Source organism: Centropristis striata, chromosome 1, assembly GCF_030273125.1.
Source record: "Centropristis striata isolate RG_2023a ecotype Rhode Island chromosome 1, C.striata_1.0, whole genome shotgun sequence".
Classification (NCBI taxonomy): domain Eukaryota; kingdom Metazoa; phylum Chordata; class Actinopteri; order Perciformes; family Serranidae; genus Centropristis; species Centropristis striata.
The window spans coordinates 14,233,389-14,261,376 of NC_081517.1; the positions used below are offsets into that span (position 1 = coordinate 14,233,389).

The window sequence follows — 27,988 nt, forward strand, 5'->3', positions numbered from 1 at the left end:
AGTGGTGCACTCTACTTAAGTACAGTTTTGACATACTTGCACTTCCATTTTTATGTATTTTTTTTTACTTGTACTCTTTTTCAAAGGACACCTGGCCAAGACGGGCAGCAGCAAATACAAAACACAGTTACACAATGACACGGTTAAAACACAAACAAATAAAGACGATGAAATTTACAAGCAGATTATGAAAAACACGTACATGTTGTGGAGTCGGACTCAAGTACCCTCAGTTTAGATTTAAATGTGCTCAATTAAATTCATTTTTTAAGTCATTCTGCAACATATTCCACCATGCAAAAGGTGCAGAGTGGACAGAAGCCCTTTCAACCAGTTCGGTAGAGGCAAATGGAACAGAAAGCAACAAGTAATCTTGTGAACCGAAAGAGAAAGGACCAGCACTTCTCTGTGCAAGTAGGGTACAAATGTAAGAATGCAGCAGTCAGAGTATAGCCTTCATAGCATATATATATATATATATATATATACACATACACATCCCACTGAGAGTATCACTCACAGTGTTGTGTCAACCCTTGACAATTAGTAATGAACCTCAGAGAAGCATGGTAAGACATTGAGCAGAAGCATTCATATAGAAAAGACCTCTATAATCCAACACAGATTTTAAAAAAAGTTGCAGCGACAAGCCACTTTTTTTACATTAAAGAAAAACATAAATACACTTTTTACTGCACTACATTTAGCTGACAGCTTTAGTTACTTTTCAGGTCGAGATTTAACATGAAAAACAATCAATTTCAAATAATTACAGATTCTTTTTATAAATTTGACCTCTTGACAGTATATTAAGAAGTTAGAATTTACCCTACATTGACAACAATGAAATGCTGCTTACATAAATGCATCAATAATGATAATAATCCAATAATCTATTTGGTAAATATGAAACAATCTCATTGGTGACATTCTGCATGAAGTGCTTTTGCTTTTGATAGTTTAAGTACATTTTGATGCTGATACTGTTTTATTTTAAATCAGGTTTTGAATGGACAGGACTTTCACTTGTAATGGAGCAATTTCACAGAGTGGAATTATTATTACTGTTTAGTTATCCAGGATCAAACGGCGACACTGTACAACGATTCAACATTTACATCTAGACATTATTTAAATTTCACAGCCACACAACAACAAGATGCTCATTGTTAATATTTCCTTTTCTAAATTTGTTTTGGAAACTCTTTTTGTTGGTACTATTTAGAAATATTGAGTATGTGCAGATACGATACAGGCCAGTTTTGTTGGACTGTAGTTGTTGTGTTTGCTGGAATCGTAACAATTCACCGCAAACGAAACTATAAGTCTTAGCGCCGTGAGATTCTGGCCGCGCTGCAGCAGCGGAGGGAGGGAGGTGTTATGAAACGTGTTATCACAGTTCACTCCAGGGTTAAACAAACTCTCTAACGGTTCAACAGTTCTGCCACTTCTACACAGAGTTAATTGTAATTTATTGCAGCGTGTTTCACAATGAAATAAAAACAGAAGAGAAGATCAGAGAGAAGCTTTTCTAACCTGCTGATGGTAAAACTTCAGCAGATCAGTGGTGAGTGAAATGGATCACCACGAAACTTCAGATTACTTTCACTTCATCCGTTAGGTTAGGTGTGGATAAAAACATTCCTTGGAGGTGAATCCTAATGATTACATCCTGTCACTCCTTCCTGCCCTGTCAGACCCTCAACATGTGTCTGCTCCGTCCGTTTAGCTCTGGGGCACAACACATGCTCCGTCTCTGTCTCTGGCTCCACACTTCACATTTTTCAAGATGAAAGCGAAGCATTTCTTATCCGTTGAATCATTCTGAGACTCATGGGGCTCACACAGCTGTAGACTCCCAGTCTGCTTTCATGAACTGCTTTACAAAGTCGTGTTTTAGCTGGTAAACTGGATGGAGATGATGGCAGAGTGTATGTCAACGGTTGAAGGAATTATTGATGATTGGAAGGTCATTTTAGCTAATTTAATATCACTAAGAAGTCCTAAAAATAATCTCTAGAATTAAGAGAGTGAGTCTGAAACCAGTGGTGGAAAGTAACTAAGTACATTTACTCAAGTACTGTACCTAAGTAGAATTTTATTTCCTTTTTATGTAACTTTATACTTCTATTCCAATACATTTTGGAGGCAAACATTTACTTTTACTCCACTACATTTAGCTGACAGCTTTAGTTACATTTCAGGTTGAGATGTAACATAAAAAACATGATGAATTAAAAGTGACATTTTTTCTTTTAATTAAACCTTATAAAAGTATATTAAATAGTTGAGCTGCTGCTTATATAAATGCATCAATAATAATCTAATAATATATTTGGAGTATATAAAGCAATCTAAGTGGGGCCATTCTGTATAACCAGTACCTGATACTTTAAGGTTTTGGATGCAGGACTTAGTAGTGGAATAATTTCACAGTGACTACATTACAAACTAACATCTCTCCATAAGTTAATATTCTGGTTATTCTTGTGATATTAGATAAAAAAAAAAAAAGAATAATGTTAAACGGAACATGATGCTGTGATATTATCACACAGAGCTGAGACACAAAAGGAGAGACATTGTAATTAAATTGATTTTTTCTGTTTTTCTTTGTTTAAATAAAATAAGATAGTTTATTCTCACATAATTTTAGCTGTATTGATGCAACAGAGAGCTTACAGCTCCATTTAATGCTGAGAAATTGCTCAAGATTATTATTATTAAATATTTCATTTTAATTCTAAAGTCAATAGTAATAATGAAAAAAATGCAAAACAGCATTTTAAAAAAAAAATCAAAGAAATAATATATAAAGAAATAAAATCAAACAAATACACAACTACTACAAATTAATCTAATTCGTAGTCATAAAAATATTTCAGCAGAAAAAATGAATGTGTTTTTATCTGCGATATTGTGTTGCTAACATTGGACAAAATAGAAAAAAACAACCAATTCCTAGTATTGTATAACACCCTATTGTATCGTGTAAATGCGATTTTCGCCACTGTTGGTGTTTTATTGTGAATTAAAATAAAACATTTAATCAGCTATTTCAATGAAAACCCCGTCTGCTCCTCTGCAATGACAGATTTGTTTCTTGAGGATTTGTGACGCAGCTGCACAGACTTCTCCTGCTCGTGTATCGGTGCACAAATTAAAAATTCTCTTTGCTTGTTCCCCCTTCAGAGGTGGAGGCAGAGCCGGTGAGGCAGCCGGGGGAGCGCCCGTCGAAGCGCCGCTGCTTCTGGGAGTACCGGCGCGCTCGGGAGTCGGCCACCAAGAAGAAACTGGGCGGAGACGTCCACTGGTCTCTGTCCTGGAGCTCCAGCACGCTGCCCAGCACGCTGTACCGCCGAGAGGGTGAGGACACACAGCACTCACTCAGTCTGATCAATTACTGAGACAGTTTGTTCATGGTGATTTAGGGAGTGTATTTAGCTGTCAGCCACAGTAAGCACTTCTCTTAAACAAAACTCATAAATGAGTTGTCGGTTTCAGCCCTAATCATCGAGGTGAAGCTGATCAGAGCCTTTATTTTATTTATTTTTTAAGCAGGAGTCATTAAAACGATATTCACGCTGCAGCTGAAAGTGTCCCATTTCTTTTCTCTCATGTGACATGAATCGGATCGGGACCCTCAGGCGTGTGCCCTACATACAACTTTTATGTCAAAAATCTGAATTTTTCAACATTTCCCTGATAAGTGAATCTTACGTCAGACTGAGCAGCAGCAGCCTTTGTTCTTCAGAAGAGAGCAGTCCGTTGATGCACAAGACAATAAAACTACGGCTTCATTTAAGATTGTTATACATTCTTTAAATTAAATGCTTCTTCTAACATTTCTTTAAGGTATAACAAGATAGGAGGCGATTGTTGTGGCAGCACAATTGTATGAAATTCAAATAATCCAGATCAGGTTTCACACAAAGTCTTGAAAGTTTGGAAAATGCTTCACTTTAGCCGAGATGTTTTCAAGGTCAGGAACAGCTTTGAAGTAGAATGCCTGTTCATGTCAGTTATTTATTAGAGAATCAGAAGTCATCTCAGGTTAAGAGGAAAAAGTTATTCCCTCCATACTTTGGACATTAGTCAAAATATCTTTCCATTCAGGGTTTGTTTGAGCTTCAGCCTGAAGCCATTTTCGTGTCCTCGCTGGCTGCTGTTAATGCACAAGACAATATTCACAAGCTATTGCTTCAAAAATTACATTTAAGATTGTAACATATTTTGTAAATGCTTCTTCCGCCTTAGGGTTCTCACAAAGTCTTGAAAGTTTGGAAAATGCTTCACTTTAGTTGAGATGTTTTAAGGTCAGGAACAGCTTTGAAATTTAATGCACTACTTGAAAAAAATCCTTGATTTTCAACAAAAGCTGGTGCTTCAGCCTGAAAATCTTTTCATATTTTAAATGAAACAATCCTGTCGTCATTACTTGGTTGTTGTCTCCTGGATCCTTTAGTCAGTTAAGATGCAGTGATAAAGGCTTCAAGAGCCTGCAGAATGTATGGTTTAGGAACCTTAAAAGTGCTTGAAAAGTGCTTGGATTCTACAGTTAAACAGCTGCATGAAGCCTCTGGGTAGAGGAGGATTTGGGATTTAGACATGTGGATCTGGACAAACATTGACTGCCAGGCATTAATTTTGATCGGTGGATTTTAAATCACTTCCCTTGGTGTGACTGCTCCTTATAAGTCACTACTGAGGCTCCTTCAGTGTTGTTGTGATGGCTGTATTTGTATTTAATCGTTTATGATAACTGCTTTTAAATGTTGTAACTTGTCTCTTTTTATGCTGCTTTCTTGGTCAGAAATATATATATATATATATATATATATACATACAAATCTCAATGCACAACTGTATTCATATCTGTGCAAAATAGCCTCTAATCTATCATAATTATTTTAAGAGAAGCATAGAATTTCCTCTGTATTGGGAAATGAGTGCACGCAAAGTACTAATATAGTAAATAAGAAATTTAATTCATAAATTTGTGAAAGGTGTAAAGGTGTGAATCAGCGTATCGGCCCCACGATTTGACTTTATCCCGATACTTGAGTCACTATATGATACTACTGTGATTTTAAGCACTTTGTGATATGGTGAGTATTGCGATTTAACTGTTTAACTGCATTTTGTGTCCATAAAAATTAAATTCAATCAAGAATTGTTAAATCAGAGAAAATTCTCAGTCTATTAATCTCACTTCAGTCTTTTTATTTCTCCACAATGAGAGTCAAACCCACAGACTGACCAACAAAGTATTCAGTCAAACTGAACTGATATCAAATGTTTGGACGACAACAACTGCAACATTTTATCAAACTTTCACAAACAACAAGCTTCACTGCTCTCAATTTTTTTTGAATGAACATACAACATGCAACATAAAAAAAGGCAAACTTTGCATCATTATTTCAAAAACTTTCAGACACGATATCCTAATGCACAATTTCTACATTTTTCTTGTAATTTTTACTTTTCTTCTGGTATTTTTTACTTTTTTTCCTGGTCATTTTTTTCTTGTAATTTCCCCTTTTTGAGTAATTTCTACTTTTTTGGGGGAAATTTCTTCCTTTTTTTTGTAATTTCTAATTTTTTCTGGAAAATTTGACTTTTTTTGGTCTTTTTTTCTTCTTTCTGGTATTTCTCCCTTTTTTCTGTTAATTTTGACTTTTTTTCTGTTAATTTTGACTTTTTTCTGGTAATTCTACTTTTTCTGAAGGCAGATTAACTTAGTTTTTCTTTCAGTAAAACTTTAGATTTAATGTAAAAAAATATATTTTAAAATAAGAAATAATTTTTAAAAAATGGTTGAAAAAACCCCCCTCAAAACTCTAGTGTAACTTTGCAGCGTTATTTCGACAACATCCCGACAGGATGTCCTGACACAGGGTGCCTATAGACTCCTTGGATCTTCTAGTTTCACATGATACCAAGATCTCCAGTATTAATATATTTTACTAATGATATTAACTTCATTCTGTCGTTTCTTTGTCCAGGCAAAAAAGGCCGCCGCAAAGCTCGCAAGACGGACGCCAGCGACCTGACGCCGAACCCTCAGAAGCTCCACAACATCGGCGAGCAGCTGCAGAAGCTCAACGCCGCCATCGACGGCATGGGCCCGGTCAACGACCTGCCCGCCGTGGCCCGAGCCCGGTCCCGCAAAGAGAAGAACAAGCTGGCCTCCAGGTACCAGACTCCACTTACTGCCCTCCTACGTCCTCGGCACCGTGTCAGAGCCCCCGAGACTCTCCGTATCGATTTATCATGTATGAGTGGGCATTCTGGGTTTTTTTTTCAGTGTTTGTGGGAAAAAAAATCCTGCAGGCCTCCGTGGTTTTAGTATCTGCAGTCTTTAGCCTTCAAGATTGGTTTTCAAATATGTGGTGCATTTAAGTACTTGACCTGCTAATACTGTTTCTGCAGGACGTGGAGGGAGAAGAATGCATTGAGAGAAACCTAGTGGAATTTAATGCATAGCCGATTTGACTTTTTAGGTAAAATGCATGTAATTTCAGTGGAACACTGTGTACCCGAGTGGCGATGACCTTTTGCAGCGCAAACTGCCACCACAAGCACATTTAAGACATTTAAAAGATGTCCCTGAGGACGATACACACAACAAATGTAGGTCAGGGGTGTATTTTTGAGTTGATTGGCCTTTTTTTTATTTTTTAATGAGTTTACCTTAGACATGAGCACGATGGAGTGGGCGGGAGAAAAAGATGGAGGGAAGCAACAAGGGAGATGAGATGGAGGGAGGCAGGATGAAAGGCTGAATGGGAGGAAATCAGGGCAGGATTGAGGAGGCAGACAAGGAGTTAGATGAGGAGGGGTCATGGAAAGTTCATCGAAGAAAGGAGGAGGGAGGGCGGAGGAGAATTTGAAGGAAAGGACATTATTACAGGCGGTTTAAAGAGAAGAGGGACTCTGGGAATATCTTATTATTCCAAACATATTAAACACGACACAAACACATCATCGCAGAGAAAGTAGAGTCACCGTGTTCTTCTCTCTCACTCTGTAATGTGACTGAGTTCATGTTTTAATTTAATATGCAGGAATTTCATCTGTGCAGATTCACATCTTTTTGTGCTGTCATTCTTGTGGCCGCGCCTGAGAACAGGTCAGAGTTTGCAGCGGGATTATCCCCCAACCACCTCCAGACTCTCCCATTCACAGAGGAGCTGCCCGGGGCGTTCAGGCGGCGTCGGGGAGAAAACACTCGCACATTTCTCTGAGCTGCGGAGCCTCGAACGATTCAGCACACACAGTTAGCGGTGGAGAAGGTCGTGACTTGGCCGCTGACTTAGTGACTACACTTACAGGAATACTTACTACTACTTCAAATCATCTCCGATTTAGAGGAAAGCGTTATTCCCTCCATACTTTCAACATTAGTCAAAATATATTTCCATTCAGGGTTTGTTTGAGCTTCAGCCTGAAGCCATTTTCGTGTCCTTGCTGGCTGCTAATAATATCTTTTAAAGATGTTTGTCTTAAACCAATACATAATCTGAAATATTGGCTAAATAGATTGCAGAGAAATGTTCTGTATTGCCTGTATTAGCTGGACAGCTCCAGAATCTATGGAAATAATCAGTCTCTTCCTACATGAGAAGATTTATATTAGTGTAATGTGTGTGTGTGTGTGTGTTCAGAACAAAGAGTGGAAACAGGTGGAAACTGTTAGCATAGCTCCATCAGAAGCTACTGTACACATACACAGTGTCTGAGACTTCGATTTCCCTTTTCTTGGAACAAGCAATAGAGTAGATTTGGTCAGGACAATATCTCTCTGCCTTCCAAAGTTGTTGTTTCTTTAAACCTACATCTTGTGAGAATATTTGCTCACCTAATATAAAAACATGATTTGACAATTTTTTTTAATTATTTTATTTTTACTGAGGTCTTTCAGACATTTAAATGAAAAACAATCACTCAATAAAACTATAAAATTAATTAAATAAATGTATAATAATAATAATAATAATATATGAGAACTGTATAATACTACTAGTAATAATAATTATAATACATTGAATGAAATAAATAATAAAAAGTTAGTGGGAATCTCAGAATAAAAGCATATCTTAAAAATGATATGTATCCATATTTCCCCTTTGTGAATTGATATGTTGATAGAGATTGACTGAGAATAAATGCATCAATAATTAAGTCAATAATATTATAGTCTCTTGATAATTTTCTTGTTCTTTCTGAAAAAAAAAAAAAAAAGAGAGAAAAGGAAGGTTTATGCACCTGCAGCCCTGTAAATCTTGGGTCAGGTGGAAGTTATTCCTTAATGCAGCTTTGAATGTACGTAATTTGTACACAAAATGTAAATATGCAATATATATATATGTATGTATATATATATATATATATATATATATATATATATCTTGTGTATTCAACATACATGAAAACAGAAAACGATCTATAGTCGTAAAAATGTAAATTAGCACACTGGAGTTATTTACTGACCAGCAGCAGTTGGCTCCAGACTCAGAAGACTTCTAGTGAAACTTCACATTTTTCTGAACTCAAACAAAACCACAGACTAAATGAAAGTGGACGTGGTTTTGGAGTTTGGTATTTTGGCTTTATATGATTTGATTGGATTCATTTCAGGGGCCGGCGATAAATATGAGATAATATCATAACACAATCACATATCTTTTATAAACTCCCAAAAAGCAACTAAAACTAAAAACATGATTTTTACAATTTTATTACTGAGCTCTTTCAGACATTTAAATGAAAAACAATAAATTATTAAATAAATCACAAGTTAATTAAATAAATGTATAATAAAAGTTATAAATGGCTTACAATAATACTAATAATTATTATTATTACTAATTAATTAATTATAAAAAATATATATTTGTCGGAATTTCAAAATAAAAGCATATCTTAAAGATGATATGTATCCATATTTCCATTTTGTGAATTGATATGTCGATAAAGATTGATTGAGAATTAATGCATCAGTAATTAAGTCAATAATATAATAGTTATGATATTGAAATGGGGCATTACTTTTGGTACTTTATGTATATTTTGATGCTCATACATTTGTAATTTTATTTTAAATGTAAGACTTTAACTCGTATCACTGTTAAATAAAAATAATTTAATAAATCGAAATGAAATAGAAAAATATATAAAACTACTACTATATGAAAACAGCATAATAATGATAGTAAAAATACATAAAATAAATAAAAATAGTATTTGTCAGATTTTTTTATTTAAAAAGCACATCTTTAAGATGATATGTATTGATATTCTCCATTTGTGAATTGATATGTTGATACAGATTGATTGAGAGTCATAGCTTGGTTATCAAGGTATATTTCTAAATTGAAAATGAACAACCAACTCTTTGGAGCAGAGCTGCTCAAAGTCCTCCTACATTAAATACACGACTCAGACTGAAAAGCATCTGTCAGGTTTGAAATGACTTCTTGCAGAAAGCTACTGGAGTAATTCCTTTTAAAGTTAATGAGTCAAGTTGTTGGTCAGAGAGCTTCCAACTAATCCGTCAAATAACCAACTGTTTTATGAGCGTCCCTGCAGCTTCGTCCACATTACAGTGACACAGCTTTGCCCTTGAAGACGTAGCTAAGCTTCAGGTTGGGAAACACCCCGAGGATCTTAAAGACAAACCACAGAGGCCATTTTCCAAACCCTTCCCAGCACCAGAAGCTTTCAATTTGGTGAATATGTTTCCTTCCAGGCAGCCGCTGGTTTCTTCTCTTTCAGCACGCCAATTAAATCAATTTGCAGCTGTAGGCAATCCATCACAAGGAGCAGCATGTCTTCTTTAGGGCTATTTTCGGGTTTGCACTGAGAGTGGGGACTGTTTCGACTAAACTCTTGTGTTCGTGGTGTGTTAATGGGGCTTATTGGAAGGTAGGAAAACACATTGACAAATTAAAAAAAATCCTGTGGTACATGTTGGAACAATCCAGCATTGATTAAGAACAGCTAAATTGTTATATGCTTGTCCACATCTTCCACAAACCAGCAGGGACTGTGGTGCAAATTAGGGTTGTTTTTTTTTACAGCAGAAATATCCAACATTTCAACATGCAGAGGGAGTATTCTGTCCAACATTACTGGCCTGCAAGTGTTTTGTTTCCCAAAGTTTCGTTTAGCTGACTCACAGCCGCAAGAAAAGAGAAATTCTCTGTACGCTGCAGAGAATAGTCCCCATGAGAGGCATGAATATTTAACATGCATTGATTGATTCATTCTCTGCTGCATTTTTTATTTTTTTCTCAACACCAAATACTCTGAAAACCAACCCGGCCGCATCCCTTCAGAGCTGTAGTGTCAGATGGTAGTAGGAGAGAGAGGAGGGATGAGGGAGGTTTCCAGTCAATCTCCCTCACAGTTTGGAAATAAATCCTCCACTCATCACTCTCCAGCTGCTCTCAGTGTGAACCGGCAGACACAGTAACAGGACCACGTGGAGACCGGGGATACCAGAACACAGCCTCCTGGTCCACAGAATGACGGTGCTCTCTTTTCCTCCGTTTCCAGGGCCTGCCGGCTCAAGAAGAAGGCCCAGCACGAAGCCAACAAGATCAAACTGTGGGGGCTCAACCAGGAGTACGGTCAGTACACACACACACACACACACACACACACACACACACACACACACACTCACACACACACACACTAACTGATGATTCTAATGTTTAAACTCCAGCTGAAGCATCACATTTATCAGAGTTAGAGCAAGTTTTCACATCTAAGGAATTTGCTTTGATATTTTGGTGCAGAACAATAATAATCATAGTAAGCGAAAATAAAAAGAAGCTGCTGCTAAAGTCAAGAAACATAAACATATAGAATAGAATAGAAAAACCTACAACAAAAGTGTGAAAATATACCATGAAATATGAACATGGCTGTTTTCAATTAAATTAGATTCAGAAATGTACATATTTTTTGGATTTCTTTACATGAATTTGGATACATTCAGGCAAGGCTGTGTCTTTTTTTATTAATGATGATATTAATAAATTCTATTGATGGGCGCCTTTTATGGCACTCAAGGTCTTTTTTATTATTATTTATAATAATAATAATAATGATAAAATAATACATTTTATTTATAGGCGCCTTTCATATCACTCAAGGTATTTATTATTATTAATAATAACAATAATAATAATATGTTTTATTTATAGGCGCCTTTCATATCTGAAAGTGAGGATTCTCAAAATATGTCTACACTCATGTTTCACCCTCCCCTTAAACAAGACTATAACTTTATTTTCAACAACCTTCAGAGGTATAATGTAACTAAGTACATTTACTCAAGTACTTGGCTAAAGCACAATTTTAAGGTATTTGTCTTTTACTTGAGTATTTTCTGCTACCTTATACTTGTACTCAACTACATCTCAGAGGTAAATATTACACTTTAATATTCCACTACACTTAACTGATAACTGTCGGAACATTGCAGATTTAAATTATTAAAATAATGCAAAATATATATTAACTGGTAAATTATTGCATATTATAAAAGATTAAGCTACCCAGCAGTATATAAAGTAGTTGCACACATTAATGCATCAATAAATAAGTCGATAATATAATAGTTATGATACAAAAACTTTTGGTACTTTATGTATATTTAGATGCAATCTAGGTGTAAGTATAAAACTTTTAACTGTGGTATTAATACTTTTACTTGAGTTAAAAGCTCTGAGTAATTCTTCCACCACTGCTGACCTTCATATTGTCAGTAAATATTGTGGTATTATGCAACATCACACACCCTTTCAGTGCCCTTATCCACACGGTGAGCATCACGGTAGCGGCAGAGAGCTCAGGCGGCTCGCTGACGACTCGGTTCCTGTATCTGCATCACGTGGGTTTCACCACTGCCACGCCTCAGTCAGAGACGAGCAGGTCTCAGTCTGTTGTTTACAACGGGAGAAGTGAAAGTGAGCACAGATTATGAGCAACTCTTCACCAAAAGTACATTTTGCACCCATTTTCAACAAGCCAAACATCTTCTGAGCCTTCTGACACTGAAATGACATTATTCAGAATCACAAATCTGCAGATATTTACCTTTTAAGACATTCCCTCTCGAGATCTGGCAACACAGAAGCCAAACTTTCTTGATATCTGACCACATTAAAACTGTTGCGCTAAATGTTGCGTTGATTGAGAATAAAAACATCAATATTACAATAGTTATGATACTGAGATACTACATTATTTTTGGTACTTCATGTATATTTTGATGCTCAAACGTTTATACTTTTGTTTTAAATGTAAGACTTTAACTTGTATCACGTTAAAATAAATAAATTAATTAATCAATAAAACGAATTCAATAAATATATTATAATAATATATGACAAAAGTATTATAAAATATAAATATAAATAGCAATAAATATATAATATATATATTAGTGGGAATTTCAAAATAAAAGCATATCTATAAGCATGTATCGATATTTTCACTTTGTGAATTGATATTATTGAGAGTGATAGCTTGGTTATCAAGGTCTGTTTGTAAATTAGAAAAGAACAACCAACTCTTCAGGGCAGAGCTGCTCAAAGTCCTCCTACATTAAATAAAAAACTCTGCTGCTGATATCTGGCAACATGTTGCTGTTGTTGCCATGTAAGAAACAAATTTCAGCAAAGAAAATGTAGATTAATTATGCTTTATACGCTTCCAACACACTGAGGAGACATTTTGTACCATTGGAGCAGCTTGTAATTGAGCATTTTGTCTGTACTTGTGTTTCTAAATTAGAAGGTTTTGTGTTTCTCCTGACACTGAATTCCCACGAAACAAACACACATGGAGTTGCTTTCCTGATGCATCGTCTCATTATTGACTCAGTTAATAGACGACTCTCTGAACAGCTTCTGCTCTCTTTCCCTCTAATGACATTTTTCATAAAGAGTAATAATTTCTTCTGACATTAGCAGAGGCGCTCTTTATTTCAGACGTGCCTCCAATATAATATTGTTACAGAGGAGAAACAGGCTCTGTAGGAAGAAAGAGAGAGAGCACTGTGTGTGAATGTGTCTTTAATCTTAGAAATAACCTTGAGTTCAGCTGCTGGATTGATTGGACATCAGGTGTCTTTGGCTGAAATGTAGACGTGGTAATTACCTTTTTGAGTAAAGGAAAACCAAGTTTACCATTGATTGAATTGATTTTACACACAGCAGCAGCAGCAGCAGAAAAAAAATCATTGGGAATTAAAAATCACCTCACAACCAAATGACTTATTTCCACTGTGCTCCATAACACAACACTAACAGCCTCCGGGTGGTGAAGATAACATGTTCTTTCTTCACCTCTCTATATTGTAAGAATAATATGCAAATCAAGCTATAAATGAGTGAGAAACATCTTTTCAAGGCCACTTTGAAGACGCCCTGTTTGAGAAATCACGTTACCGCAGAAAGCTGATAGTAACAAGATAATCAACACTTCTACGGTGCCAAATGTGTCACAGCCTCCTCCTCCTCCTCCTCCTCCTCCTCCTCCTCCTCCTCCTCCTCCTCCTCTAGTTTGGTTTCGACCTCTTTCAATTCAACCCCAACCAGCATCCAACTTCCTTTGTCCTTTTTTTTTTTTTTTTTTCCCTACCCATTTTTTTAGCATTCCAGTCATTCCTGATCCCGGACCCAGCATTTCATTGCCGAGGCTTTAGTTGTGGCTCCTGGAAAACATTTTTGTCCCACTGGCAGGATGCCAAAACACACACAGGGCTTAACCTCACACATCCCCTCGCTTCCTCTTTCCCTCCTCTTCCTCCTGTGACTCTTTCTTCTCTCTCTCTCTTTTTTTTACTCTCATTCATTCACTTGCTCTCTCTCTCGCTCTCTCTCTCTCTCTCTCTCTCTCTCTCTCTCTCTCTCTCTGTCCTTTCTCTCTCTCTCTCTCTCTCTCTCTCTCTCTCTCTGTCCTTTCTCTCTCTCTCTCTCTTTCTCTCTCTCTCTCTCTCTCTCTCTCTCTCTCTCTCTGTCTCCATCGCTGTAATTTGCATCTATACAAAACATGCTTTACATGCAGATTCAACAGGAAACTTAAAAAGCAAGAAGGACTTTGGCGTTGTGCCAGTGCTGGGAACCTCCTGACTTCAGTTACAGTGTGTGTGTGATGAAGATGAAGGGATTGAGGGAGTGTTCCAAAAAAAAAAAGAAATCCTTTGCCCACACACGCACTTCCCGCTGAGATGAGCGACAAAAGAGGAATCAAATCTATACAGCGCTGTCATGGCGCCATCAGGTCACATGACCTCACAGGGGGAGGGAGCCAGAAGCCCATAACATGGCTCCAGAGTGTGACCAAAAAAACCCTGTCAAATGCAACTAAATGATGTATGTAACAGGGCCACGACATGTCATCTGTCATCCTACACGTTGCACTAAACAACTATACCACTAGTTTCTGCTGCAAGTGCCTCCAACGCCACGCTTTCTGTCACCCAGTTGCACCCTCCTATACCAACTCAATATGTAAACATGTGGCTTGCACTTCAATCTGGCCTTGGGCATTCTCACACGGTAGTTTTTGCAAACGTTAAAGTTTGCAGGTGGCATTGGCGCTTTACAAGTTCGATCTTTATCTCTTCTCAATACTTCCAGCAGCATTCTGATACAACAACTCTGGTGTGGATCGCCTCATCTGACCCCAAAAAACAACATTTATCTGCACTAGGGTTGGGTGATGTCTACCAGATTGGCAGATCAGAATCCAAATCATTGTCTTTCAAACATTACATCAAAGCTGCACTGCAGAATGTAATCACATTGCATCGAGCCATGACAGAAACCGGTAAATAAAATCACCTTATGACAGAAAAAACTGTAAAAAATATATAATATATGAGGATCTCGTCAGAACAAGTCATTCAAACTGATCAAATCATGGACACAAAACCCTCTACTGGGGCTTTAAATTAGTTCTTTCCCCAGAAATGATGCATTAAATACACTGCAAAAATAAGTGTGATCTTTCACCTTTTAATTAGTTTTAATTAATTATCTTCTACTTATGATCCGTTGATGTGACAGTCAGAGTTTGCACCTTCAGTTGCACTTGTAAAATCAGTTTTGTGCACCATTAAATAAATCACAATTGTTACTTTTTAAGCACTTAATAACGATGTGTGGGTGGGTTGGGTGTAGGGCTTCACGATAACTGGGATAACTAGGATAAGTGGGAACTGACATAAAAGGTAAAATATATTGTTCTGGGTGCATATAAATTATGGGTGCACCTGAATGATGTGCTGTTGTCTGGAGCACCGTATGAGGGGAGGATGATCGGACTGGAAGCTTCACGGGACAGCTCGGGGTTAATGTTGCTATGTGATGAGGGAGGGACAAGAACAGCTCCTTAACTTTCATCATGATCTTCACCACTGCCCTGATTTCACTTTCACTACTCTTGGTTTTAACTGTACTTTCCTTTTGTTGTACTTTCCCTTTTGCTCTTTTCAACAAACATCCTCTTTTGTCTCATGATGTGGGGGATGTGCTCATAATTTCTGGGAACAATCTGAATCAGAAATACGTTATTCATCGCCGGAGGGAAATTTGGTTTTGCTCCAGTGACTTCAACAAGTATCGAAAGAAGTAGAAGTGTATATATGTATATAGAAGCAATAGAATATTATCAATATGAATATAATGACAATCAGTGACATCATTGCAGATGTTCTTCATCATCTGCATCAGTTTTCCGTCCCGCAGTGCTGATTTACTGTTTTGAGATGAAAACTATCGTGTTTATTCTGTTTTTTGGTGCACAGAGAACCTGCTGGGAGCTCTGCTGCGTATCAAAGAGGTGATCCGACTGCGGGTGGAGAGCAGTGAGGAGGAGGACACGGACGAGCGAGGGATGACCCAACGCCTGGAAGACATCCTGCGAGAGTCCAGCGGTGAGAAACACACACACATTTTATCCTGTTTTACGATAAATACAAAGAATCACAAAATCATTGATGAATTGCTGGTTGAACAATGAGATGGGAGTTTCATGCTAACATGTTAGTATATAATATAGTCCTGTATTTCATTTTTATTACTATTATTTTATTTGACAGTGAAAATAGAACCTTGAAACTGGTCTAGGCAGTAAACATTTCTACCACTGCTCCATGCTCACATGACTAAACTCATTATATTTAAAGGTATATTATGCAAGATTTTTTTGTAAACAAATGTATGTACTTGAAATATAATATTCTTAATCACATCAAGTATGTTGTGCTGTCTGTATCTGCAGAGACGCTCCCCACTGTGTGTTTTCTCCTCTTTTTTTTATTATTATGCTGTAGTCATGGCTAGAGCTGCAACTAACTAGAAACTAGTTTAAAATGTCCAGTTGTTTCTCAAAGTCCAAGGTGGTGTCAATAAAATGTCTTATTTTGTAAGTCCAAAACCAAAATATATTCAGCTTAGTGCTATATAACACAGAAGAAATCAGGGAAATCTTGCAATTTGTGTATGAAAAAATACTTATATGATTAGTTCATTATCAAAATTGATTTTGTTATTGGCACAAATCCATAAAAGTAACAGGCAAAGTGTTTTTAAAAAATGCAAATATAGCAAGGCAACATCAAGTTTTTTTTCAAATCACAGATAAATCTTGGAGTCTATGCATCAAGTTATTCAATTCTAGCAACAAAGACAGCAGCACGACAGGAAAACTGAGTTTTTGGGGTTTTCCATTGTCGTTCTCTTGGCTATTTTATAAAACATGAAATATTCTGCCACATCTCCCCTCGTCTTTTTTTTTAAGGAGCTATTTCTGTCTTCTTGTCCTTTTCTCTCCATCACACTGTCTAATTTATTTCCATGACAACTGCAGGTCCTTTAGTTGCTGGGCGGACCAAAGACTTTGTGCAGAGGATTTTGGCGGCCAGCGCCGGCGGTCAGAACCAGCGCAAAGAGCTCCCCCAGGGAGGAGACGAGACGGTGGGCTAATCTGACCCAGCAGACCCCTTCTCCCCCTCTCCCCGTTCTTCTCCTCCTCCTCCTGCCTCTTTCCACGCCTCCCGAGCAACATGACCTGACCAAGCTTCTCCACACCGCCTCCAATCTCATGACGTACACATTCGAGTTAGAGCAGAGAGATGAAGAGGTGGAGGAAGAAGAGGAGGAGGAGGAAGGAGTAGCCTAAACAACATGGGAGTAAATTGCCACCCTGCTCCTGGTCCTCTCCTGTTGGCCCTCCAAACAGCAGCCGTCTTCACTGCTCTGTCTCTGCAGGCTGCACCACAACCACCACCAGGCCAGAGCTGCTGCTGCTGCTGCTGCTGCTGCTGCTGACGTCTCTGTATTCTGTCTGTCTTTGTCTGTGTGTGTGTGTGTGTGTGTGTGTGTGTGTGTGTGTGTGTGAGTGTCGGACATGTAACATACTGTATGAGTGTATAGTGTTCCTCTCTCCCTCTGTGTGCTGTATTTGTATCCCAGTGTGCCTATGAATAGACATTGCACTGTTTTGTAGATGGTCGTAGTTGTCGGCAGGGGGCCGGTAGTGAGGCGAGGGCGAGGGGGCATTTGAGGATAGAGGAAGCGCTAAAATAAGGAAGTGGGAGGAGCCCAGGCCTGGAAGACAAAGAAGCATGTGTGCACTTTTTTTTTGGGGTCGGGCTCCTATAGAAGCACTGCATACCATTCGGATTGCATCGACATCTGAAAATGTCAGTAACAAGTGATGGAGTCCTGCTCTCCAGACCAGCTGTTGATGGAAACAACAGCGTGTTTGTTGTGGAAAAGGAGCTTTAATTCCCACACACCCCTCCCACTTTAAAACTCCCCTTCACCCCATCAAAGTTAGAAAACGAAAGAGAAAACTGCACCTTAATTCCAAATGACCAAAGATACTGCTGAACCACTCAGACACCAAAACCTCTCACTGCTTCAGATGCTGCCAACCATTAACACATCGTTTTGTTTTGGAACGTGAGGGACTGAAATATTCTGATTGTGATCATGTTTTATGCATCCTCAAAGGATGAAGTTAGTGAACTTTTTAATACCCCCTTCACATAAATAAATGCACTACTATCATGGACCTGAGAGGCCACTGAGTGCGACAGACAGGAAGCGACTGATGGTTTGTTATTCAGTCAGCTCTTTTAGCTCTGCAGCCTGGTGCTCCTTCAGCTTATCTGCAGTGGCTTTATTTTTACCCACAAAAAAGGGAAGTGTCCTCAAAGCCTTCCCCGAGCCCTCTCCTCAACCCCTGACCTGATTATGTAGCGCACCTTCCTGAATTGCAATGACAAATAGAGAAAAACACTTGTAGATCTAGAAAAGCAAATACGTTTTTTTAATGATTTTGTTGTTATTTGGCAACGCCCACATAGTGGGTGTCAGTCCTGAGTTTTGAAATCTGCCTTTCTTCTGTGGTCTTTGCTGAAGCTGTAGACCAACCTGTCCAAGGTCTCTAAATGTTGTTGGACATAAAAAAAAAAGTCAAGGACCCTTTGATTTGCACTGTGGTAAGAGCAACTAAAGCACCTTCGAAGAGGGCTTCAGATCCTCCAAAAGAGAAAAAAAAAAGACTCTTGGCACCTTTTGTCTGAAGACAGATATTGATTGAGAGGCTTGTCGTTGGCGCCTGGCGCTTTGTGACCGACCGGTCTCAGTTTGTTTCAGTATGGTGCTACTGTACGATGAAAAAAAACATAAAAAAGCAATGCAAACCTGAGCGGAGGCATCAGGCAGTAACTGCTGACTGGGTTTTGGCCTGCGAGCATGTAATGTTGTAATAGGCAGTTTGTTTGCATAATGACGCCTTTCTGAAGTGCCTGGAGCTTAAAGCCACAGGGACCTGTGTTATTATGCCTGATCTTCAACCCTATTACATGCTAAAATGTAACCCATGACTACTGCTCCCAGCTCGGCCTCACTTGACTTAGAAGAAGAAGAAGAAAAAAAAACCCTGCAGGCCCGTGTTGGGTCCTATCAGCCAAAAAAGTCAACCAAAATATTTTCCTTTCAGATTAAAACCTATACATGGAAACAGTAGCTGGCACCGGTTTCTGTGAACATCAACTCTGGGAAATATAAGTAGAGGAGTGGCTGTTAGCTAAGCAATCCCCCCATTTGTTTTTCAACCTTGACGAGCTCCAATCTGGGCTGCGTTCCAAAGCTGCTGCTCTATAACACGCTGTTCCCTCCTATGGAAACTCCATTTCCTGTCTCACCCAGGAGAGGAGCAGTGAACCTTAAACTCTTCACCTCCTTGAGGTCTCGCTCGTGGTCATTTTCAGAAAGCTGCGGGCACAAGAGTTCAGGGCAGTTTGTCTTGTTTCTGTGTCGTTTTAATTCTGGGAAATGTCGCTCATGGTTGCATGAGTGTGGAGCTGTACTGTAAACAGACATAAACATCCAGCTGAACGGTTTCGTCGTGGAGGTCTGCCGCTGACGAGCAGAGCTTTCTGAGCTCTGATGCCAAAGACTGACAGTCTGGTGCAGCAGCAGGAGGCTCTGATGTCACTGAGCCTTCTTAAACATCACCACAGAAACTCGGTCAGGTTTGATCATTTTCCAGTAAAAATAAAAAAGTGGATGATCTAGGACAAGGTCAAAGGTGCACAGTGCACCCTTTCTGCTGCTGAGAAGTGGTTCCACGTCCTTCCACTTACTCTCGAGGCTTTGGGAGTCACAGGATCTCATGCCGCAAGCTGCAGCTTCCTGCACATGCCCGCCCGCACGCAGGCAACAACAAACAAAAAAGAGAGGAAACGGCAGAAAACAACTGCACGTATCAGCGAAGTTTCAAATGTTCCCATCTGTCGCGTCGGCGGAGGACGAGGTCTTTGGGTTTAAGAGGGATTCCACTTTGAATGCATAAGTTTGTCCTGATGTTTTCCTTCCTCCAAAGTGGTGTTATATAACACAAAACACCATCTGCTGTGTACATTCATCTATAAGCCAAAAACTGAACTGAAGAGAAAACTGTTGTAACGCAGTGAATTCCTGCCACCGATACAAACAAGACGCGAGGCGGGATCCTACGCAAACAGAGAGCTCGAGCAAGGGCTGAGAGTGAAACTGTAGCATTATTCCTCTTTAAAGGTGTTTTTTTGTATCATGGATGATCCCTTTAACTGTAAAGCTTTAATGGGGAGTGGCCAATTTTGGCAAGGCCACTTGTCTCTGCTCACATTCCTGACTCACTTTCCCAGAAAGTTTCTGTTTATGTACCTGGAAGCAGGAGGCAGATATGAGAGGGGAGACTGAAATGACCCAAAGATGGCTGCTGCTGCTTGGTCACGTCTCTGTAGCTGCTCTGCTGGTCGTCACAGGGTCAGGATTCAAAGCATACAGAACTGATGCTCTCAGCTTACAGATTTAGCCAACTCTGACCTAATATAGACAATGACTTTGCATAAACTGGATGATTCTTATCTAAGCTACTTCCTCGTTGGCTGCCGGACGCAGAGAGAAGTAAACAGTCCTAAAACTTTCTGTCACTGACAAGTTTTTTCCTGTGAAACAGAAAGTGTTTCTGTCCTCAGTGAAAGTTCGATCCAGCTCAGCTGCTCCAGGGGGGACAGTCACAGCCTAAAAGAGATTTAGCTCTTCTTTAGGTGTCTTGTGTTCAAGCAGGGCTGCTCATGAGACAATTAGATTTTAATGCATTAACTCAAGTCCAGCAGCATCCGGCTGTGACCCACAATTTTTAGTTAAATCTGTGGAAGATTGCACCTTATTTAGAGATTGTACTTCCTTCTAAATTTGGCTGTAACTAAAACTTTATTTAAACGACTTGCTAAAACAAGTAATTAGTATAAAGTTAACAACTTTGATCAGTGATAAACCATGCGAATCATAAAGAAAATGATTGAAAAGATATGAATTGCTAAGTTTTCCTGTTTATGAATTAAATATCTTTTGGAAAAACACGCAGTTTGAAACCCTCAACTTGGCTTTTATGATGGCTATTTATTTTTCTGACATTTTATCGACTTAAAAAAAATACACTGTCAAATTGATAGTTAGTTGCACCATAATTGGCTAAAAAGGTTTGACATTTGCAAAGAGGTATTTCTCTCAGTTTGAGCCAGTAAGAGCTGGTATTCTTGTGTTGAGTTATCCAAAGTGTAAAAGAGTCCCTGCTTGGAAAACACTAAGTTAACACAAATGGAGAAGTGGCGTTGGAGTGATGAGGACAGGGAGAAGCTGTCGGCCTCCCTCCCTCACCTCCCTTTCATGTGAGCGCCGAGTGGTTTTGGACCGGGCGTGGAGGCGTTGTGGACCGGCGGGCTGAATAGACCCATCAGTAAGCCTACACTGGTGGGACGCTGCTGACCTCCGGGTGCCCGTCCCCACTCTGCCCCAGCGAGCACATTGTCGGAGACACTCGGGGTTCTCTGGTTTCAAAGGCGATAGGCCTCCGGGCAGAGGAGGCCGGGGGAAACAGCACTTAGCCGGTCCCTCGGAATAGTTTATCCGAAACCTCTTAATCCCCAGCAGCTCCGCCCCCCTGTCACTGTCTGACAGCTGCAGAGGAGCAGGAGGAGGAGGAGGAGGAGGAGTCGCTGCCGCTCGCTGCTGCAGCCTGCATCTTGATGTCTCCTTTGTCACTGACCTGGAAACTTCCATCTGGGAAGAAGCCAGATGGGAGGAAAGGGGTCGGTTTAGACCTGCTGGTCCACATGGAGTTCTCCTTTCAGTGAAGCTGAGGTGTTGGAAGCTGGCTGAAGCCTCTCATGTCTCATCACTGCATCCAAGTCACAGGGTTAACCTGTTTTTGTTATGAAAGACATAAATCTCTGGCGATCTTTCAAAAACCCAGAAGGGACTCTGAACAACTTGTTTCCTTCATCCACTTCTGAAAGTACAGGAGCGTTTTGTTTGTTAACGCAACATTTGGCATTTCATCACATGATGGTTTCTGTTTTTGTAGCTTAAAAGCCTATTTTTCCAATAAGTTACATAAATGCACTATCAACGTCAACAAATGTAAAAAATAATTTCTGCATCCAACCTGTGATTCAGATCTGCTCCAAAATTTTCTGGGTTCTCCCGTGGTCCAACCGACAGCCTTGTGAGTTTAATGAAAATTTGGCCTTCAGTTTTTCTGTAATCCTGCTAACAAATCAAGCCGACAACACGACGTGCTTGGTGGAAGTTATAAACAACCTTTCTTATCGATGTACTGTCATGGTTTCATTTCATTTCGGAGACGATGTAACTTACATGCCTAGTGGCTTTCTGCACGGGACGAGTTGGCTGTGATTAAAAGTTTTTAATAGAATAGTTTTTAATAGAATATTGTTCTTATCCAAGTAGACAAAATAGTTTGTGAAGATTTGAATACCTTCAAAACTGCAGGAAGTGTCAACCCTTAACACCCATCACTTCTTCTTTCTTTTATCATTAGGTCCTTAAAAGCTTTTAAGGTTTTATTATATCCATGATCTGCTTTTGTTTAACTGTGTCTCCTAAAAATGACATTCATGTAGAAAAAACCTGCATTCTCAGTTACGTTTCTAGAAAAAAAACATTCTCTCCTGGTCACCGTTTTAGACACGTGGTTAACATTGTGAATTCAAATAAAACTACATGGTTAGATTTAAGAAAAGATCATGGTTTGAGTTAAAATCAGTATGTTTATAACACGTTAGTTTTGTGCATCGTGGAGGTGACTCAAGTACGTTATGTAAGTTAAATAAGTCATTGTTAGTGTCCTGGATAAAAGTCCCTTGCTTTTTTCTTTGCAACCCAACCTCCTCCCATATGCATATTTTGATTAACTTGATAATGCATTTGAGTATGCATTAAAAAAAGTTTTTTCCCTCAAAATGTGATTAAAAGTGCAGCTAGTTAAGTTAAATGCACTTGTTTGTTTTCTTCCTAACTCACATCTGTCAAATGTAACTCCACCACCACCAGCTGGTTAGCTTAGCTTAGCATGGGTCTGTATTAAGGCATCAAAACCCACCTTCCAGCACCTTTTTAAAGCTTATTAATTACCATCTTAAATGCTTACAAGACCAAACTCCTGAGAGTCTGGACTGTAGCGTCCCCCTGAATGAACAGTTGGTGATGAAAGGTTTCCCAACCTGTTCTGGATCTTTTGAAACATCTCCAGAGATTTGAAACACAGATACTCGGCCCTGTATACCCAAAATGTAGTGGTGATGCATGAGAGGCAGCTGAGACGCACCTTTGTGGCTTTAACCAAAACCAAGTCAGTGGTTTCTGTCACGATCAGAGGACAGAGGACAAAAAGCATCGACGTCTCGTTAGAAATGAGACGATGCTTTATGGTATTCGACGAGGACTTCCCGTGGAGAGAATAAAGACTGAATAATCGCATCCCTGCTGGTTCTTTAATCCACTTGAAAACACGTTGAGTGATTGGAGGAAAGGAAAATCAAGAGACTAGCAAACATTCCACAATGCCATGTCATATAATGTACAGCAAACCCTTCCTTCTCTTCTTCTGTCTGTCTGTCTTTAACCCAGTAACCACAATACTACAGTAATACTTCGGACCTGTTAACACATTAACACATCTTTATGTACAACTCCTTCGTCAGTAAGTAACCTTTAAGAAAATAGTTAAAAAAAAAGAAATAATAAAAAAAAAACAAGAAGTGCCGTACAAATAGAAGCCTAATATTTTTTGTTTTGGTTTTGTGTGAGTGTACTGTACACCTGTATAATGTATATTTTAATATTTATATGCAGCTGTTGTATTAAAAGTATATTTTTAAAATAAAAAAATGTGTGTTCCTTTAAATATGTTGCTTCGGGAAAAAGTGTTGTGAAGAAAAAATGTATTATATTGTGACATATATTATGACTTGCTAATTGCATTATTTTTTTAGGTGATAACTGTCAAGCAGTGAGTTGACAATTTAAGGTGTTGCTTTTTTGGTTTTCTGTTCGTCTTCATCTTGCAGGATTTTTTAAAATCTCCATTGTGGGATCTGCAACTGGTAAATGCTGCACAGCTCCGCCAGCAGGTCACACACGGTTATTGCACCAGTTATGAAAGTAGTTTTTTATTTTTACACAACTACATCCTGAAAGAATGAAAGCAAAGATAGGGCCTTTTGTAAGTTTTGGCATGCTCTGGCAGTGACTGTTTTACCGCAGGAACCAACTCACTGCCGATCAGTCCCTCCTTCAGCTGATGGGCCTTTTAGCCCTCAGCATTGTCTTACAGAGCAGCAACCGAAACACTTTCCCTCAGGTTCTCGTCTGCTCCATAAAGCGAGTTTACCAAATAAGCCAATTAGTGTGACTCATGTTCAGTTGATTCACTTTCATAAATCAAATTCAACATATTTCAGGCGAAGTTATAATGGCAACTTATGCTGGGAAACTGGTTGAATTTGCTCTATGGAACTGAAGTAAACAGGAAATGAGTCAAACTTAATGACTGGTTTATTCGATAAACTCATTTTGTGAAATAGACCTCGTATCATTTACTGAAGTAGAAGTAGTAACACTGCAGTGTAGAAATGCTCTGTTAGAAGTACAAGTCCAACATTCAAAATTTAACTTGAGTAAAAGTCCAAAAGTTCATCAGAATATAGTTAAAGTGCCAAATTGCCATTATGCAACATGGCCCATTTTGCACCTTGTTGTATCTACTGTCAGGTAATTTGTGAATTCACCAAGGGATCAATGAAGTCTTTATGCATAATAATAATAAATCAAATCAAATAGCCTTTATTGTCATTATATAGTCAACTATACAACGAAATTAGGAGTGCCACTGCTTAAGGTGCATAGTTAAAGCGATCATAACAGCAAACGAGTAAAATCATGTTTGTTTTTTAAAAGTAAAAATACAGTAGAACAGTGAGCTTAAACAGGGACGTGATGTCAAATAAGTACAAGAGATAAATTACCACTGAAAAATACTATAAATGGTCTAGACAAGTTAGTGTGTCGCATAATTCATGTGTTGATTATATCTTGTATAATCAGTATGAAGTAGTATCTTAAAGTATTTCACAAATGTTGAGTAAAAAGTACAAAATATTACAATAAGTATAAAGAAGCAAAATGTGGAAATTCTACATATTTATATTCCACTACTGATTATTGGGAACAAATTTAATTGCATTATTCATTATTCATGACATTGCACAGACTATACAGTCTATATCAAATAAATTAAAACTAAAATAAAACACTGGGTTACTTGCTAGGACTCGACTCAACTCATGCCGAATGAAACAGAAATTCCTTAATTTAAGAATTTCCATTTTCCCAGTTACATTTAACAGTATCAGTCTACACAGATAGTCCTAGTTTTATTTGCCCAACTTTAGAGACATCTAATATCTACAAACAGATATCTGCATATGAATGCAACAGGATTTCTAGTCGGAGTAATACTGACCAATCACGTTTGAGCTGGCTTTGGTTTCATGCAGATAAACGATCTGTTTGGAAAGGAAGAGGAGAGCGGCATGCATCTGTAGAAATGTAATCTCAGAACCCATCAGCTATTGTCTGGTGACAGTTTTTTTTTTTATTAGCGTATCTGCTGTCAAATAATCATCATCAATCTCCACTGTGTCGGAGTGTCTGTTGGGGGGAAATGTAGCGGATGCAGCAACGATATATTTGCAAAACAGATCATGTTCTCATACTACCATACTGTTTAGTATGCCAGAAACAGATTTTGCAGGCCTATGTCCCAATACATCATAGTGTGTTTAATGCAGTATGGCAGAAATACCAGGATGCGTTATTGCATCCTGTTGCATTTTGCAGTCTGCAAGCCAGCATGCTTTTCTGAGCCACAGTCCCCTGCACTGTTTATATATGAGCAAGATGCACAAAATTCGAGGTGCAGTTTTTAATGAATTGTAACTCTATTGTTCTTCTTTTTAAATGGTAGAGAAATGAGAAAGAGCTCAAGAAAAGCAAGTACATTGATTTGATGGTGAAAACAATCATATCTGAGAATCTCCACAACACTGTACGGTTTCTGACTTTACAGCCCAAAATTAAGTCATTTTGAAGCAGCTGACTTCTGTAAGACACTGCTGAGGGCATAAACGATCCCACAATCCTGCCCCCACTTCAAGGCGCAGCACACACAACAAAAGACTGGTTTTTATTACAAAAGGATCCTTTATTGGATTGGAAATGTTTCTATTCACATTGATGTTAAAGGTACCTTAATTAAAAACGTTAAAGTCAAGTGTCCCCTTCAGTGAATTACACATAAACATTGCACAATGCCCAGCTCTGGAAGGACACACTCAACTGTTGTTCACTGTAGTGAAAACATCATCAGAGCAGCAGAAATCCTGGAAAGCACATCAGGAAGAATGAGAACGAGGTGCACAGTTCCCTGACAGGGTGAGATGAGTGAAATGACTGTGTCAGCATTTACTTTTCACACTCCTGGCTGCTGTAAACTCCTGTTTCTGCTTCAGGATTCACAAGTCGAAAAGTGTTTTTGAAGAACAGACAATGAGATGAAGGTTACAAACACACTCTGACAGTTTGACAAAGACGTGTCGGGACTCATCTGTGTCAGGACGAATAGAAAAGACAGGAACACGAGTGTGTAGAGAACATACTTAGCACAAATGGAATCACTTTTTTAAGAAATCTCTCCTCTTCTTTTGACAACTAAACATTCGCTCCAGTACCACAGTTCAGCTTACAAAACAGATTTTTCTTTCCAAAAGAGTCCTCATCGTTTAGTTGGATGAATCATGCCTCACACATCTTATTGAAAACAAAAATTAGTTACAAACAAGAATTTTGGACATAAAAAAAAGCTCCCACTGTGGGATCAACACATTATTTAACTTCTCAGGAAGTTTCACCAGGTGCTTTCAGACACATATTTGCATCGTCATGGTTTGTTGCACAGCTGTCGGCACATGACACAATGCCTTAAAAAAAACAAACACAGCCAAAACATCGGCTTCATGAAATACAGTAGATGTAAAACGGAAATAAAATAGATGCTCATAAGGCTTTTTTTCCTCAAAAATGGCTTTAAAAGTTTTTCGAAACCACATCAGATGTTTAACACATATCGAGATCTTTTCCCGGCATCCATTTTGACCCCGCGACACAAGACGCATTTCTTCCCTTGTCGTGGATTTATTGCATTCAGAAATCAGACGGCATCTGTTTAAATCAGGCCTCCGGGGCCGCCGTCTGCTTTCAGCGCCTTCATCCAAACACTGAGCAGATCTCTGCGCTTATTTCAGCTAAAACGCCTCTTGGCTCTGTCTTTTCCCTCTGATAAACATCTGAGCTGGACGGAGGTCTTGGCAGGACAACAGTGGCATTCAAGTATCAAAGCACAATCTGAGGCCTGAGCTCAGCAGCTGACATCATCAGGCTGCGGGATTGCTTTCGAGGAAATCATCCCATCGGGACGTACGGAGGTGCACATGAAACACTATCTGTGATGGCAGAGGAGCACTGCTGCACTCATGATGATATCACCTCGCAGTCAAGTGCGCTGCTAAATCACTTTCTGGGGTGGGAACATTACAACTACTAGATGGTGGTAAGAAAAGGTTTAGGGGGGAAACAAAAACTAGCTGATGAAAGCTTCTTCTCTCTTTGCATGTTTGCACGTGTGGATGTCAACATGTTTCCTGTCACCTCGTAAAGATACTCAAAGTGACATGTTCGACTTGAAGTGTGGGAAACCTGGAACACCAGGGATGCAATATTATACATTCAGGAAATTAAACAAACTTTGGCAGGTGAGGAGCCTCAAACAAAGTTGTTAAATTAAAGTTAAACAGAGGGAAAACAATGTTTTTTTAGATCCTCACCACCAGGGGCAAAAATGGTGCAAAAGATTATAGGTTAAGATGTTATCTATCAAAGATTTGCATTCAAACAAATGTCGTCTAAGAAATAACCTATTGCAGAATGAGGTAACACAGTGATGATTGAGTCTATTGCCCTTGAAAAGCCCTTGCATTTGCAGG

At 38.8% G+C, this 27,988-nt stretch overlaps 1 protein-coding gene across 6 annotated transcripts in view; it reads left to right on the forward strand.

The window, feature by feature from the left end:
• Window positions 1-23,679, forward strand: part of LOC131970726 (CREB3 regulatory factor-like) — a 42,568-nt gene extending 18,889 nt beyond the window's left edge. For all 6 annotated transcript variants that reach the window (XM_059332160.1, XM_059332153.1, XM_059332147.1 and 3 more), the window contains 5 exons: window positions 3,193-3,366; window positions 6,009-6,198; window positions 10,564-10,637; window positions 15,833-15,961; window positions 16,897-23,679. In XM_059332160.1, coding sequence (XP_059188143.1) covers window positions 3,193-3,366; window positions 6,009-6,198; window positions 10,564-10,637; window positions 15,833-15,961; window positions 16,897-17,012 — 683 coding nt within the window. In that variant the 3' untranslated portion in view covers window positions 17,013-23,679. The remainder of the gene's footprint in view (window positions 1-3,192; window positions 3,367-6,008; window positions 6,199-10,563; window positions 10,638-15,832; window positions 15,962-16,896) is intronic.
• Window positions 23,680-27,988: the final 4,309 nt, after the last annotated feature.